Below are 16,963 nucleotides of genomic sequence, written 5' to 3'. Positions count from 1 at the left end.
CAAAGGTCAGTCCTGGGTCTGAGTTGTTGTGTGGAGGATATAATGCGCTCCAAAATACAGAATTTGGCCCTCTCTGCCTTAGGCGACTGATTATTTGTCTTTTGCTAATCTTCGTTTCACCAGGCTTTCCCCGCATATTCTTGGCCTGTATACTATTGTTCTTTTGCTCTTTCCATGTTGCAGCTCTTGATCCTTGCTCTGCCTACATCAGTCTGAATGAACCTTGGAGGAACACCGAACACCACTTCAACGGCTCTCACGACCAGCCCGAGTGTGACAGCCATGTGGACGGGGAATGGTACCGCTTCACTGGGATGGCTGGCGATGCCATGCCCACCTTCTGCATCCCGGAAAACCACTGTGGTACCCATGCTCCAATATGGCTAAATGGTAGCCACCCTCAGGAGTCAGACGGCATTGTCCAGAGGCAGGCCTGTGCAACCTTCAATGGAAACTGCTGCATGTGGAACACAACGGTGGAGGTCAAGGCCTGCCCAGGAGGCTATTATGTCTACCAGTTAACCAAGCCCAGTGTCTGCTTCCATGCCTACTGTGGCCGTAAGTGACTCCCAAAGCTTCTTTAGTTGTAAAGAGGGGTTCCCCTTGGGCATATAATATAATGCCTACAACTTAAATAAAGTTCTACGGTACCTATGTTGTCATGTATGAAAAATCCCTTCGTTCAATTGTTGATTTCACCGTGGGGACTTCTCATATAAAGCTGTGTTCATTCATATATAAAAAATATATAGAACAAAGCTCCCCCACCTTCCTCAAGCAATTTAAAGCTGGATTTCCAGTTCATCTCTGCATCCCCAGGCAATCTAGTTAATAGCTTCCTGTTGCGTTATTCATTGGTATTTATAGTTTATCACTGAGAAATCTATTTTAGTAATTTATTTCTTCTGGAAAACAATTCCCCCTTGTGCATTGCAATCAGCTGAGGAGGCCTCCTTTTTATGGTGGGGCTAGAAAGGCCTTTCTGAAATGGCATCCTCTTGCTGGAACTCTTTCCTAGAGAAGGGCAGCTGGCTTCATCCCCTTGTGAACTTCTGGAGGTGTGGCCAAGGCCTTCATTTTAAGGAAAGCTTTTGCATTGCTGGATTACTTCATGAGATAGTTTGCTTGTTTTTAGCTGTCTTGTGTGTTTTATACAGCTCTGTTGTTTTGGCTCTTTTTGTAAGTGTATAAGTTGCTGCAGATTTGAGACACAAATCTGCTTTGTGTCTTGGGAAGATGTCTGTTCCTATGAAATCTGATCATGGATCTCCAACATGCTATCAGTTTGCCCTTAAACTGGAGAAGACTTGGGTTCAAATTGATGCCCAACCATGAATCTCACTAAGTTATTTTCCTAGCTCTCAGTGAAATCTACCTCACCGGGTTTGTGTGTTTACAATTTGGATGGTAAGGGATCACATATCCTGTCCTGAATTCCTTAGGATGTTGCTGGACTACAATTCCCGTCATCCCTGGTCATTGACTATGCTGGCTGGAACTGGTTAGAGTTAAGAGTCTCATAACACTCAGAGGGCAGTAGATTTCTCATCCCTGTTTCGAGAGCACCTAAAGTAACTTTTTTAATACTGGCCTATTTTCTAATCTGTATCACTGCTCTCAATTGACAGATGTTATTACTGAACACATTTCTTGTACAACTGACTGAATTAAACTGACACTTTAAAAGAAAGGAGTTAATTTTCTTAAAAGCTGAATAAAACACTCCTTTCCTCCCAGATAATAAAAAATCATTTTTATTGCATTGACGACAAATTCAGCCTTCTGTTCTGGCTCTTACCTTGAAAGTGAAATACACACGGACTGGCTTTGATACAGTGATCATGTCAGTTTGATTTATTCAATGCACAAGGCCATACAACGTGCCCTCAGCCATCGCCTCCAATCATAAAATCTGTGAGTTGTTAAATAATCCCGAGGCACTGACAACTGGATTTCTATTGCAAATAAATGTTGGAGCTATTTGGGATTCCTGCAAATCAGGAATGCGAAAGATGCAAACTGTATGTCACCTTTAAAAAATGCCTCACCTTGGAAAATGTTTTCCTGAAGACAAATGTATTGATTTTCTCCTTTCATGCTCAAAACCTTTTCAAACTGTTGCTGCACAGATTAAGGGTTTTGCCAGTACTAGAATCAAATCAATACAGACTCCGTGGCTCAGGGAGGGTCAGTATTTGGGCACCAGTGTTTTAATAGCCATACCAGTCAGAGAATTTCAGCTGGATGAGCTTTTCAAATCCAACTGCTTCAACTGATATTGAGGAATCATCCCTGCTGAAAACAAAACAACACAACCCAGAATAATCAGAATATATCATCAGAAATATTCTTTTCAACGTGTTACAAAATTGTTTCCACCACAATTTAAGCAGGATATTGAGAAGCTGGAACGTGAGCAAAGGAGGGTGACCAAGTTGATAAAGGAGCTGTAAACGAAGCCTTATGAGGAAAGGTTGAGGGAGTTGGGTATGCTTAGCCTGGATAAGAATAGACACAGAGGAGGTAAGGTAGCCATCTTCAAATATCTACTGCTGTAGTGCCCGATTCAGACATACAAGCATAGCACTGTTGCATCTAGTTCAGCCCTTCACTTGCACCCTATTAATGTAACTGTGAACATGGAAGGTAATTGCGTGTTCAGACCCAGAGACCTCCCCTCTAAATAAATTCACAGATGACTCAAATTTTAGTTTTGGTTTTTGGCAGAATTTAGGCCACAACTTTATTGATTACAGAAGGTGAGTGGTTGCATAGGCTCTGGTTCAACTAGTTCCCTGCACCCTTGCAGGCAGTGCTGACCCAGGGCACCAGCATAGGTCAGCTAAGGGTGAACACCTGGGAAGGTGAAAAGCCGGGTACAGACTCTGTTCACCACCCAGATGCCCCTCTGGACTCAGGTATGGGCACAGCCCCCTCTCAGGGGTTGACCAAACCAGTTGAGTTCCTGGATTCCATTAACAGAATACCCTTCACATAGGGATGGCGAGAGCGTTCTCCCATCCCTATCACCTGAACCAGTGCCTATCCGCAACCCTACAAATTGTGACGATTTGCTACGCAGCAGGCAAAACCCAAATGGCAACAGCCAATCAGCCAAGTGGGGAAATTCTTGCCGTGCTCCTGTCCCAACAACAGACAACACACAATGGCATAGCAAGGTCAAAGCACAATGCCCTGAAAATAGGGAGAGGTGGGCAGGTGTTCCGAATGCATGAGCCGTGCATGGGTCACGTGCATGGGTATAAATAGGTCCCTCGATCCATTTGGACTGCGCCCCATTGGTCAGATTGAACCCAACATCGAGTGACCTACCAATCGGGTGTTGTGGCTAACCAATCAAACCCACCCACAGCACAGGGGGTCAGTCTCCAGGTCTCACCGCAACACCTGCCCTCTTTTAGGGAGGGCACGATTTACTCCTGTATCTTTTTCTCTTTTGTAATTCTGCAGATTTCTACGACATCTGTGACATGATAGATTGCCGGGGCTCTTGTTTGGACACTGGAGACTGCACATGCTCTTTAGGAACAATATTGGGACCTGACGGACAGACCTGCCTTGGTAAGGAAAGACGCAGAAGAGGAGACAAAAGAAGCAAAAGGGAAGTATCAAGGCAGTGGAGAGAGAGAGAGAGAGAGAGAGAGAGAGAGAGAGAGAGAGAGAGAGAAGAAATGAGCAAGTAGCTGAAGGATTCCCCCTCTGCTGTTTCATAATTCTGTTCATTGTTTTTTCACGATCAGTTTCAGAGTGTTGGATGGACTTTTCACAAGTCATGCTTGCCATTTGCTAGTGGAAATACAAGCCATCGGGAATAATCAGTGTATGAGAATGGACTGGAAAACAACCACTAGAGAAATAAAGAGGAAAAAGTTAGGAAACAAACAAGAACATAGGAGTAAAATATATATATATATATTAAAAATGCACTGCGTCGTGAATCTTAGCTACCCATACTGTAAATCCTTTGTAAATAGACCTGTGCAAAATACAGAATAGGAACAGTTCTATAGTCAAAGGTTGGAATAAACCAATTTCTCTTAAGGACTAGGTGCTTTCCCAGTAATCTGCCTTTCCTCTCTCTGGCGCAGCATGGGCACAGGCATCCAGGAGATCTGCTCTAACCACAGAGCCAGTGTACTATGTGGACAGTCCAAATATGTAAAGTCCTATGCGCATAGGGCACAAACAGATTGGCTGTCTCCATATGGGGAGTGGAGAGTGTGGCTGTGCTCCAGCGCTGGATCAGACTTTTCAAATACGGTCCATACTGGCCCAGAGCAAATACCAAAACTGAATTGCAGCAACCCCAACCCAATGAATGTGCAATCACTAAACTGGGTGTTGAGCCAGCACAAACTGTTTGCACTTAAAGTTTGTTATTGCACCCTTGGAAAACCCAAAGAGATCTCAGCTTGCAGAGGATAAAAGTGGACGAAGGCAATATTTCAGGGGCTAGTTAGGAGGGCTGCGCATTGTTTCCATGCTGCCATGATTACATCCATGGCTTAATTATCCTGGCATCTTGGAGACTGTGCGGAAGCATCTAAAACCTCAGTGTCAGACAGTAAATGCTTAGAGCCAGTCAAAGGGCAGCAGCTTTGCTTGCAAAGACCAAATAACATCTCAAGGTTAGTGTAAAGCTAGTCTCATACATATTCACAATCCCAGCACACGCCCGCCTCTCATTAGAGACTTTTCCTCTGCTGATCTGTTCAAGTCCTCTCTCACTCAGGGTCAGGTTGTCTCTTATGTGCCTGCAGCCACCAGGGCTGGCCCATTCATGTGGCAAGGTGAAGCAGTGGAAGCCAAAGAGGCAGTGCTCCCAAGAGTGCCCAGCTGGCCCTGCCTCCTTTGCAAGAAGCAGCAGTGCCTGTTTCATAATAATAATACCTAATTTGCACTTCATGAACCAGTCTGTGAACTGAAACGCAGCTGCAATTTGAAATTGGCAACTTCTCCTTGTTTTGTGAGGCAGTTCTCCAGCAAATAAGCATGGATTAAAATGCATATATTAGGGAAACTCTATTAATGCAATCCTCTCATTCTTCTGCCTGAGATCTCTGAGGCTTACTCGCCTTCCTAATTAGTTTCCTGAGTTCTGCATAATAACAACTTCAGGTATATTTCAAAAACCATTGCCTTCCTCCTTCCCACGTTCTCAAGTTTTCCTTCTGCATTCCCTGTTTCCGAATTGAGGATCCTGGGGAATCTAGCCGGATTGGGGTCTGGCAATCCCACCACAGCATTGAGCACCATCATCTGAGAGGTCTTTCATTAGCCAAGTTAACTGGTTTAGCTTTTCATTCAACATGTGGTTACCTGGCTATATGCTATGAATCTTAATTCTCAGCAGCTCTTTCTGAAATTCCCTTTTTCAAGTTTCTTAAGTTACTGCAGCAATCTTCAAGCCATTTATGGCTTGTAAAGTTTGGATCAATGCCACACTGCCTACTAGCGTGAGCTCTGGTAAATAGCAGCTCTTCTTTTAAAAAGCTTTTGAAGATCTGGGGTTGCTTTCAGATGAGCATTCGTCATTCTGATGTTTACTGAGTGTTCAACCTGATCTGTATATGCAAAGTTTGTGGGGAGGTTAGATGGTGCCAGCTATTTATTGAGCATTCACTCTAATTAGTTTCCATGGCGGGGGGACACGGGTGGTGCTGTGGGTTAAACCACAGAGCCTAGGATTAGTTTGAATCCCCGCGACGGGGTGAGCTCCCATTGCTCGGTCCCTGCTCCTGCCAACCTAGCAGTTCGAAAGCACGTCAAAGTGCAAGTAGATAAATAGGTACCACTCTGGCGGGAAGGAAAACGGCGTTTCCGTGTGCTGCTCTGGTTCGCCAGAAGCGGCTTAGTCATGCTGGCCACATGACCCAGAAGCTGTACCGGAAGCTCCCTTGGCCAATAAAGCGAGATGAGCGCCACAACCCCAGAGTCGGCCATGACTGGACCTAATGGTCAGGGACCCCTTTACCTTTACCTATTCTACATTTTTCTGCATCACATTCCTTCTCTCAAAAAATCCTTTTAAGGGAAAGCCCATTTGTCATGCAAGAACACCAAATGAACTTTAATTGAGCAACCTGAATTTTGTGAATATGTAATGGAATTCCACCCAAGGATAGACACAAGTATAGAGGTTCTCTGGGTTTCATCATTGATTAACAGCACAATCCTACTCAGAATTAATTCCTACTGATTTCAATGGGATTTGCTGCCTAGTAAGCACTACTAATTAATAGAATGCTAATAATAGGGTACTAATGAATCTCTTGTCCTAATAACATCTCCGCCACTCACCCTATGAAATCTGGCCTAATTCCGAGTCTTTATGCACATTGCTGACAAATGGGATGGCAAAAATCCCCATTGAATTAAAATGCCCTGGAAAGGTTTCATTGAGTTATCTAACTAGAAAAAGATCACTTTCAAGAATATGATGAGTAGCTCCCTCTTCTCAGCCCTCTGGAATTTCATGGAAGTTGAAAAACTATAGCATATTCTCATCTAGGAATCAGTGGTCTGGTTTGTCTTGATTTCCCCTTCATCTTTTCTAACATTAGTTTAATTGGGTACAGGGATTTCCAGCATTTGCTAAGCAGATTTTCCTCTATATTACTCTACAGAAAATGTAATATAGGGGTTGATCTACATACAGGAAAAAACCACTATAAATAAGTCAGAAATTAAATCGTTATAACAAAAGGTTATATCACTTAGAATTCCCTCCCTCCACCGCCGTCTGGTGTTGTGTGTTTATAATGCATTCAAAACACAGTTTTTTGACTAATGTAGCTGAGTCCAGATTCGATGAGATTCAAGCTGCACCCAAAGTACTCAGTATACTCCATGTGTGCTGTGTCATGTAGAAGATTCACCCAAAAACAAACGATGGCACAGCACAGACATCTGGTTCATATAACTCTTCCGTTTATTTTTGTGTGCCCATGCCCATGTGTGTAATGCAAGTGAGAACACGGCTGTTTCTTTAGACTCAGAATCCTGGCTGTCTTTTCATAATATGTAAGATGATCCTTACTCATAGCCTGTGCCACCTAAAGAAAAAAAAAACCTTTCCCTGATTCAGATTTCATTAATGGAGCAATTGGCTTGCATATTATACTTCTTAATCACCAGCTTCATATTGTTAAGTTGTGGATTTGTGGCTCCTGTTTTTCTCCACAGATGAAAATGAATGTGAACAGAATAACGGAGGTTGTAGCGAGTTCTGTGTGAACCTCAAGAACTCCTACCGTTGTGAATGTGGAGTTGGGCGAATTCTAGGGAAGGATGGAAAGACCTGCCAGGGTGAGTAAGGATCCCTTGCTCCAGGTCTTGCAGGCCTTTTTACACCTGGGACTGACTCCAGCTACAAAAGCTGAGGCTGGTGAACAGACTCTTTGGCTGGGGTATTGTTTTGGGGTTTTCACTGGGGTGGGTGTTGCTCTTACTGATGCTATTTATTTGTATATTTTTGTGTCTATAATCATGGTTTATGTGGAAATTGTTCAACTTGCTTGTGTACTTTTTGACGTTTTATTAATTACTTATGACTACTTTTGTTATGTTTGTGTAATTCTTTTCATTTTGTAAGCAGCCTCGAGCATGGTTTTGGCTATGGCATACAAATAAAACGATGTATGTATGGCTCCAACAAAACATCTGAAAAGTCACATGTTTCCCATCCCTGTCTTACAGCATGAGTTGTCTTCCTTAAAAATAATAACTAGTTGAATGGGACAACAACAGAAATGTGAACTGTACAATAGGAACTAGAGTACCGTAGCAGAGCCCTGTATTGTTAAACACTTCCTCCGTAGCCTCCCAGCTGGAAATCAATGCCATATGATGTTAAGTGCAAGTTTACATTTGCTGTGCAGATTTTAAATAAATGCAACCAGCATCAGTTCTTTGGGACCGCAGCAGGCAGGAAAGTGGGATTTAATTTTCCCTCTCCCTAATTAAACTTCCAAGAAAAATATCTCTTCTGAAAGTGCTGTTTACCTTGGGTAAATTATTGGTGCTATGCCAGTACTTATTGGCCCTTTCCACCAATGCTGTTTCCACTATTTTAAAAACTGGCACTTTTTTTTTTCATTGGCAGATTTATATTTGGGTCTAGCTTGGCCCTGGGTTGTTGTCTGAGAATGAATGGTGGAGGGACCACAGGTGTAACCAAGGAAGACATCCTCTTCACATCAGTAATATACTTGCATCTTCATAATCTAACATTCTGGCCTTTGGGGGGAAAGCACTGGTAGCATCCATTTTAATCATTATTTTTTTGTTTTGTTTTTACTAAGAAGAGTAATTGTTTCCTTTTCGGTAAACGTTGGGAAATTTGTGCTTGCTATATAGATAGTTTTAAGACTCTGAGGTAATAGGTGACATTTTTCATGCGTTCAATGCTCTCCAAGGAATTTATTGAGCAATATACAATCGAGTTGGTCGGTTTCATATTTACTGATATGCCATGTGGTTTATGAGCCATTCCAGGAAAGATATAATTCACTTTGCAACCACCCCAATATCCATTGCACAGCCACAAAATCTTCAAAGGATACCATTGGTTTTAATGGTCATAATCTCAGAGTGGTGGGGTTTCCTAGCCTAACACATGGGCACTGATTTAAAGCTCATTTGAACTGCCAAGACCTTGTCAGTCTAAGAAATGCCTTGGATGTTTTGAAAACTACCTGGAAATTTTTCATTCTTTCAGTATGTACAGAGACTGCCCCAAGGCCCACTCTCCACTCCCATCCTGGTGCCCTCCAAATGTTTTGGACTACAACTCCCATCAGCCCCAGCCTGCAGGATGGGAGTTGTAGCCCAAACTAACTGGAGGACACTAACTTGGAAAAGGCTGCCTTAAAATGGTAGCTGGTCCATATTTGCTACCAACTGTAAACTTGGCAGGATCTCCTTTTTGCGTGCATTTAACGGCTAACTGCACACTTAGAAACACAAGTTGTGAAGCCTAAGTTTTACACGTTTTAAAATATTAAAAACTTCTTTTTTTAAGAAAACACACAAAACTGAGAAATTGTGGGATTCTGCAGATTAGGACAGTACATTGATTCACAGTGTGTGCGCTGTTTGCTGCCTCTTCCTCCAAATTGCTGTAACATCCAACAGAGAAAGTCTTATGTACAAGTGCCGTTTAAATTAATGAGAGCTGCACAAAAAGCATGACCTACTTTCTACTCATGTTCTTCCACCATTCATAGTCACAGTTTCCCATTCATGTTCTATTCACAATTCCCATCCATGTTCTTCCACAGTTCCCATTCATATCAAGAAAAGATTTTGCCCAGAATGATTGCAAAAGTTAATGTATAACGTATGAAGGTTTATACCACAGATACAATTGCTATAAAATCCCCTTGTTATGGGCAGGTAGAGACTTTCATCACAAGCAGATCTGGGTTGAGCAAAGATTTTTGTGTGTCTGACCGTTTTCTCTATCCTAGAAATTGAAGGTTGCCACAACAACAATGGGGGCTGCAGCCATGTTTGCGTCACGGTAGAAGACACCTACCAGTGTGAGTGCCCACGCGGTCTTGTTTTGTCAGATGACAACCACACTTGTCAAGGTAGGACAATGGAGATCGCTAGCGACAAATAGTACATTGTGGCTGGTGCAGGAGAACGTTGCTGGGGAGCAAGTGCACCACCTGTTTCCTTTGCCCCCACCCTATTAGAAATGAAGTATATTTTGAAGGAGATCCTCCTAAATGCTGAGGTCAGATCAACAGATCAAACCATTCCATCTAGCCCTGTACATTGAGGAAGATCTCAGTTATGTTCCCTGACCTAGTTTTGGTTCCTCAACACTTGTCTTGGCTGTGTGCTCACCATGGATCCCTCGTCCCTTGTTCAGTGGTTCTTCTGCTACAGTTCACTCCTGCTCGACCTCCCATTTTGATGGGCAAACACAGTATCCGACACCAGCCTGTCACAGCAAAATGCTGACCCACCTGTGAAATTATGCTGCCCCGCTTTTGATAGGTTCATCCTGCAGTAGTTTCTTCTGCAAGGACAATACGTGGGACAAATGTCTCATATGCCCAATAGTGGGCTCCTCAGCTTGAGTATCTAGTGCAATGGCAAGACTCTCACATGCTGTCCTCCGGAACAAATGTGTTTAAGGAGCAGCCACTGCACTTTATTAAGCAAAACACATTTATGACCACACATACAATAGTTTATGGGAACATAAAATGTAGACCCTGCCTCCAACTTCATAAATACAGCTTTTTATTAATTCTAATTAGGTGCGTGGTGATATAGTTGGTAACAAGGCCAGCAGTTATCCAAAGCAGTTTGCAAATTAATGTTTCACTTTACACTCTTCCTGTAAATTAGTAGTCAACATTACAACTGCTGAAGAGAGAGTTATTATATTCCTTGATCAGCTAGGAATTGTTTACGTTTGAGAAAGCACCGAAAGAAATGTACGTTTCTGGGGCAGCAGATATGGAGAGGGGAGGGGGCACAAAGACAGTGCCTGGTGAATGTTGGCAAGAGTGCGCCGTCAGGGGTAAAGTCAAATCGTTGGGAGAGTTACAGTGCCTGCTATGGCTATGGAGAACGGTATGGGAGAGACATGTTTTACTGGAGGTGGGGCAGATGAAGGCATCTGGTTTTGCTGCTGCAGGTGCAACACAGTCTTTCTTCTCTCATACTTTGGATGGCCATCTGTCATGGATGCTTTAGTTGAGATGACCCTTAGGGTCCCTTCCAATTGTAGGATTCTGTCATTCTATGATTTGCCTCAGAAACATAAGTTGGCCTTCATCTGTAAGGCTGGATGAGGGGAAAAAAGAGGTCTGGATAGTACACTTTCTTATGTTGTCTCCCCCCCCCCCCCTTTAAAAATTGCTTCCAAGAAGAAATACATACTTTCTGCCCTTGCCTTACTTGATTAATGAGAGACAGGCCCTCAAACTGGGATCCAAACAGCAGAAAAGCACCAAGCATGCTCATTTATCAAAGAGTTCATTGAGTGACTTAATAAATGTCCTAAATCAGGTCTGTGAGCTGATCAATTCATCTATGCAAAGTTATCCATCTGCCATGCATTATTGGAAATGGTTTCCAAATTGTCCCTCAGAAGCTTGAAAGTAATGTTTGCCTCTCCCTTCACCGCCCCCCACCCTCGGGCAACATTCTGCTTTCTGGTTTGTTCTCTGGTATTTGGGATACATAGATTCCTCTTCATTCTTGTGTATCTACCAAAGCAGTTGCTGACAGACAGAGAACCTTTGCCTTTTCATTTTCTGTTTCTTGGATTGTGGTGGTGTTGTTGCGGGGTGGGTTGTGGTGGGTATTCTTGCTGTTGCTGCTGTTGGTTTTTTAACTTTATTTTAGATTTATATGGATATGGTGATTTTTGTGGAAATTGTTCAGTCCGGCTGTCCATTTTCTGATGTTTTATTTATTATTTATGGCTACTTTTGTAATGTTGCATTTGCGTAATTTTTTTTCACGTTGTAAGCCACCTTGAGCATGAACAAATAAAATTATGTATGCTTCAGTCACAACAGCACCCTTGATGAAGCCAGGAGGGAAATGCAGGAATATTACTTTTCTGCATACGTGTGTACACACTTCAGTATATTGTTTTCTTATCAAAACTATTTCCTGGACTGGGCAGATGATTTAAAAAGTTTTGAACAGTAACATTTGAGGAAAAAGAAAACTGTATTTTATCCAAGATGCCAGGAGTCAGAAATCAATGCATCAACTTTAAATGGGGGCAGCACCTGTTTTCATGATTCTGAAAAACCTGGCAAAATCAATGCCTGCTAACTGTTACATTAGCAGGATTCATAAATCTGTACCTTTCCGCACTAAAAATAATTTATAGTCTGTTCATCGCTCAAGCTTGAAAATTATGTGTCAGTGAAACAGTGAAGATTGTGTTTCAGAAAATTCGCTAAATATGGATGACAGTGTGTTTGTTTTCCTTCAAATGTTTCCTCACAGAATGTATAGTGATGGCAACAAAGAACACAGACTAGTTAAACCTCAAATGGGTAAATATGAAGTGAGTTTTCTGCCTCAGTCAGTAGTAAACTGGAACTTTTACCCATCAGGATATTTGTGAGGATGGGGCAACATTCCTTGAAAATGTTCCTTCATTGTGTATAGGGTGATGCGAAACTTTTGATTCTTAGAGGACACTTTATTCTCCAGACACCACTCTAAGGGCCAGAATAATCCAACACCCTCATGGCTAGTTAGACTTGATGATAAGTGGTATTGCCTAGTAGTAAAATGTTCACATATATAACTAAGGGCAGCAATATGGGGTGAGGCAGGCTGAATAATCAATGTACTCCCAGAGCAATCCTTTCAGGAGACAAATTGGCCAGTGGCTCTTTGCCTGTCCAGAATACTCATGAGATAGAAAGATAATGTAACCTTATGCAAAATTGACACAGACACTGGCCTACATCCAAAAAGCTGCTTAGGCTCACACAAGGGGCTTGTGCTATCCAAATATAGTTTTTTGGCTTGACCTTTTAAATTTTAAAAAGGTAAAGGTAGAAGGACCCTGTTAAGTCCAGTTGCGAACGACTCTGGGGTTGCTGCGCTCATCTTGCTTTACTGGCCGAGGGAGCTGACGTTTGTCCGCAGACAGTTTTTCCAGGTCATGTGGCCAGCATGACTAAGCCGCTTCTGGCAAAACCAGAGCAGTGCATGGAAATGCCTTTTACCTTCCCGCTAGAGCGGTACCTATTTATCTACTTGTACTTTGATGTGCTTTCGAACTGCTAGGTTGGCAGGAGCAAGGACTGAACAATGGGAGCTCACTCTGTCGTGAACAGCTGGCTAGGCTATGTCACAGAATTCTCCTCCTTTCCTTAAGTAGTTTGTCACATCACATGGAAAGGTGCTGTTAGTCTTTTGTCAAACTTTCTGTTTTACTCATTTCACAGTGCCTTAAAACAAACAAATAAACAAACAAGCATTTTTTTCAGTTTTTAAAATGAGAATGACTTTTAAAAAACAAAATACAACAATACAATGCAGATCAGTCAAGTTCATGTCAAGATTAATAAACATTTCATCTGTCTAATTATATAACAAAATAAGTGCCAAGTGTAAGATACATACATTAAAGTAAACGTGTGTGTGTGTGTGTGTGTGTGTGTGTGTGTGTGTGTGTGTAGGAATCCATCAAATACAGTTTACCCCAAGGGATCTCTCCAGAATGTTCTATGTGTTGTCAGTGAATTCCAGACATGTTCTCTCTGAGGTAAATATGGAATAAAACTGTGCCATTGGTTTCACAGTTCTTGGCCAATGATATATTTATTTTTCATTATTCATATATACAATAATATATCTTCTTGCCTTCATGCTACAATGGTAGTCTGGCAATTTCTTAATCTGTGAAGATCAGGTTATCGGTGCCAATGCAATGCTAGCCATATGCAGCATCGCCACAAATGGAGGAGAGTTTCCTATCTGGAAGCGATCTTGATTTGTGGAAGATTAGGATAAAAATAAAATACCTCCCTCTAATACTGAATCATCACAAAAGTGCACATGACACTACTAGATCTCAGAAATACAACGTAAGCATAGTTAATCTCTCATCCTGAGGGGTGAGGATGTCACAGTAGAGAAGACAGACAGGTCTCTGGGGGATTAAAGAAGCTGAATCTAAAGCTTAAAATAATCATCACATTTTACAAGCCAGCAGATCAAAGCCAGGTTTCCACCAGGCAAGATGAACCCATATCAGGGAGCATTGGCTGCAGATAAAAGAGGCATCAAAGGAGGACTCATGCAGCTTCTCTAAGTTTCATTTCCAGCTCACTCACTAGATTTGCTCTTTCTTACAGTCCCTGTCCTATGCAGATCTACCTCCATAGAGGTGAACATCCCTAAGGATCTAGTTGGAGGGATGGACCTCTCACTCATCAATGGTTCCTGCAAAGGGGTATCCAATGGAACACATGTCAACATCATCTTCTCTCTGAAATCCTGTGGCACCACTATAGATGTACGTATGAATATTAGCTTTTTCCTGTTGGCTGGAAGGATGTATCTCCATTAGAGACTATCGATCCTATAACATTGAATCTGTGCAATTCTGGTGTATGTAAGAATATTCTCAAGAGCACATTGACACTGAAAATCTACATTGGTTTTACTTCAACCTTTCCAGAACAATTCCAGGAATGAGTGTTTCTTTGATATTAGATTTCAGTATCAGCCACACACTTACACCCAACAGCATATTAAATAAGCAAAAGAACAAGAAACACCTCTGTTAAAATTATTTTTAAAGAAAATATAGTTTGTTATTCGCCTGGCAACAGAGGAGACTGAAGCTGCCCTTTGTTGGCTGGCAGAATAATGACACCAGCTCTCAGCTTCCTCAACTGCTCCTGATCCATCTTATAGCTATTTAATTGGGTTTCCACTCTCTTTTCTGTGTTTAAAGTACATTTAAAGTAAGGTTCTTATGTATTTTAAAAGTACATAAGAAGAGCCCTGCTGGATCACTCAGACACCCGTCAAATCCAGCACCCTGTTCTCAGCATTGTGCCTCTCACAAGCTTTTTAATGAAAATTATCACAGCTGGAGTGATTACTCTCTCTTTTTTCTTATAGCTATTGACACACATTCAATTCTGAAATTTGGGAGAAATTTCTATTTCCCTTATATTCCATATTCCATACCTGTTTCGCTAACCATCCACCAACCACTGGAAATCTTATTTGGCCATCCCTAACATTTCAGCATGCCCACACACTTTCCCTCTTATCTTGGTTAGCATACAGACTAGAAACATGGTTTTTTCTAGCAGGTTCGTAGCTTGGGGGCACTCCCGGATCCTTTGCTGCCACTCAAGGCTCAGGTGGCCTCAGTGGCCTGGAGTGCCTTCCATCAGCTTTGGCTGGTGGCCCAGCTATGCCCCTATCTGGACAGGGATAGCCTAATTACTGTTGTCTATGCTCTGGTTAGGACGCGGGTGGCACTGTGGGTTAAACCACAAAGCCTAGGACTTGGCAATGAGAAGGTCAGCGGTTCGAATCCCCATGACGGGGTGAGCTCCTGTTGTTCGGTCCCTGCTCCTGCCAACCTAGCAGTTCAAAAGCACGTCAAAGTGCAAATAGATAAGTAGATACCGCTATGGCGTGCTCTGGTCCATGGGGTCACGAAGAGTCGGACACGACTAAACGACTAAACAACAACAACAATGGCGGGAAGGTAAACTGTGTTTCCGTGGTTCGCCAGAAGTGGCTTAGTCATGCTAGCCACATGACCCGGAAGCTGTATGCCGGCTCCCTCGGCCAATAAAGCGAGATGAGCGCTGCAACCCCAGAGTCGGCCACGACTGGACCTAATGGTCAGGGGTCCCTTTACCTTTACCTTATGCTCTGGTTATAACTGCAATACGTTATACATAGGACTGCCTCTGAAGACACTTTGGAAACTTCAGCTAGTGTAGAATTCAGCGGCCAGGTTGCTCACTGGAGCAAGATGGTTTGAGCATATTATACTGATCCTGGTCCAACTGCAAAGTGATGGTTTTGACCTATAAACTTTAAATGGCTCAGGACCACAATACCTCAAGGACCGCCTCTTTCCAAATGAACCTACCCAGACCCTGAGATCACCTTCTGAGGACCTCCTAGAGAGGTCTGGTGGGTGGCAACATGAGAACGGGCCTTCTCTGCAGTGGCTCCCTATCTGTGGAATGCTCTCCCCAGGGAAGTTTGCCTGGCGCCTTCATTATACACCTTTAGGTGCCAGGCAAAAACATTCCTTTTTAACCCGGCCTTTGGTTGATCTGATTGACATCCTATGCCCTTTTAAAATGTCGCTGGGCTGAAACCTCTGGGTAAAGGGGGGTATATAAATTCAATAAAATAAAATAATAATAATAATTTTTAAAAGCAAATTCTGACAGTACTGCAGAGTTTCTTGTTCCTAGGAAGCTGACTTCTGCTTCTACAGAAGCTGACTTCTGTCCCTCTCCCCCTGCACTCTTGCAGATTCGCTCACACAGACTCAGTCATAATAGAATTGTTCCTCTTCACATATTTCCTCGTCTATGTCCATCTGGCTTCACAACGTTCTCTTTCCTTCTCTGCCCCAGGTGGTAAATGACAAAATCATCGCGACCAATATGGTGACTGGCTTGCCCAAGCAAACCCCTGGCAGCAATGGCGACATCATTGTCCGCACAGGGAAGCTGTTGATCCCTGTGACTTGTGAATTCCCTCGCCACTACACCATGTCAGAGGGCTACGTCCCCAACGTGAAGAACTCGCCGCTTGAGATCGTGAGCCGCAACCGGGGGGTCTTCCCCTTTACCCTTGAGATATTCAAAGACAATGAGTTTGAAGAGGCCTACGGAGATGCTCGCCCCACCCTTAAACTCCGAGATTCTCTGTATTTTGGAATTGAACCCTTGGTGCATGTGAGCGGTCTTGAAACATTAGTGGAGAGCTGTTTCGCCACCCCTACCTCCAAGACTGACGAGATCCTGAAGTACTATTTGATTCGAGATGGGTGAGTGTTGGCGCTGCTTCTTTCATTTCCCTGATGCTCAAAAACCCCTGTTCTCGTTGCTGTTTTGGGTCTCTCAGAGCATGGAGGATAACAGAAAGTGCCACCCCTTTCTCAAGGCAAAATGGTTTTTTTCTGCTGCCCGTCAGAACAGTCGCCAGCTGTCATGGCTACCCTGGCAAAGCTACCCACTTCATAAAAAGGAACCAGAGGGAGCCGTTGGGTGAGCAAATGGATGTCTTACAACTGCAGTTACAGGAGCCAACTCTCCCTGTGATTGTAATGACTGGTAATTAATTTGGTGCCAAGAGTTAAAGCCATTTGCCCTTCTTTGTAGGCCATCTGGTGACCCACCATTAGAGCATATTTAGCCAATTAGCAGAATTGTGATCTTCAGTGATTGGA

General features: G+C 42.9%; 1 protein-coding gene across 1 annotated transcript in view; it reads left to right on the top strand.

Annotated features, from left to right (window-relative positions):
- OIT3 (oncoprotein induced transcript 3) overlaps nucleotides 1–16,963 on the top strand; it is a 33,091-nt gene that overhangs the window by 4,332 nt on the left and 11,796 nt on the right. Inside the window, exons 2-7 of the mRNA XM_028729605.2 lie at nucleotides 184–558; nucleotides 3,472–3,582; nucleotides 7,207–7,329; nucleotides 9,492–9,614; nucleotides 13,878–14,038; nucleotides 16,146–16,561. Coding sequence (XP_028585438.2) covers nucleotides 184–558; nucleotides 3,472–3,582; nucleotides 7,207–7,329; nucleotides 9,492–9,614; nucleotides 13,878–14,038; nucleotides 16,146–16,561 — 1,309 coding nt within the window. The remainder of the gene's footprint in view (nucleotides 1–183; nucleotides 559–3,471; nucleotides 3,583–7,206; nucleotides 7,330–9,491; nucleotides 9,615–13,877; nucleotides 14,039–16,145; nucleotides 16,562–16,963) is intronic.

The sequence above is a fragment of the Podarcis muralis genome, chromosome 6, assembly GCF_964188315.1.
Source record: "Podarcis muralis chromosome 6, rPodMur119.hap1.1, whole genome shotgun sequence".
Lineage (NCBI taxonomy): Eukaryota > Metazoa > Chordata > Lepidosauria > Squamata > Lacertidae > Podarcis > Podarcis muralis.
The sequence above is the reverse complement of the archived record's forward strand: the minus strand, read 5'-3'. Positions and strand labels throughout refer to the sequence as shown.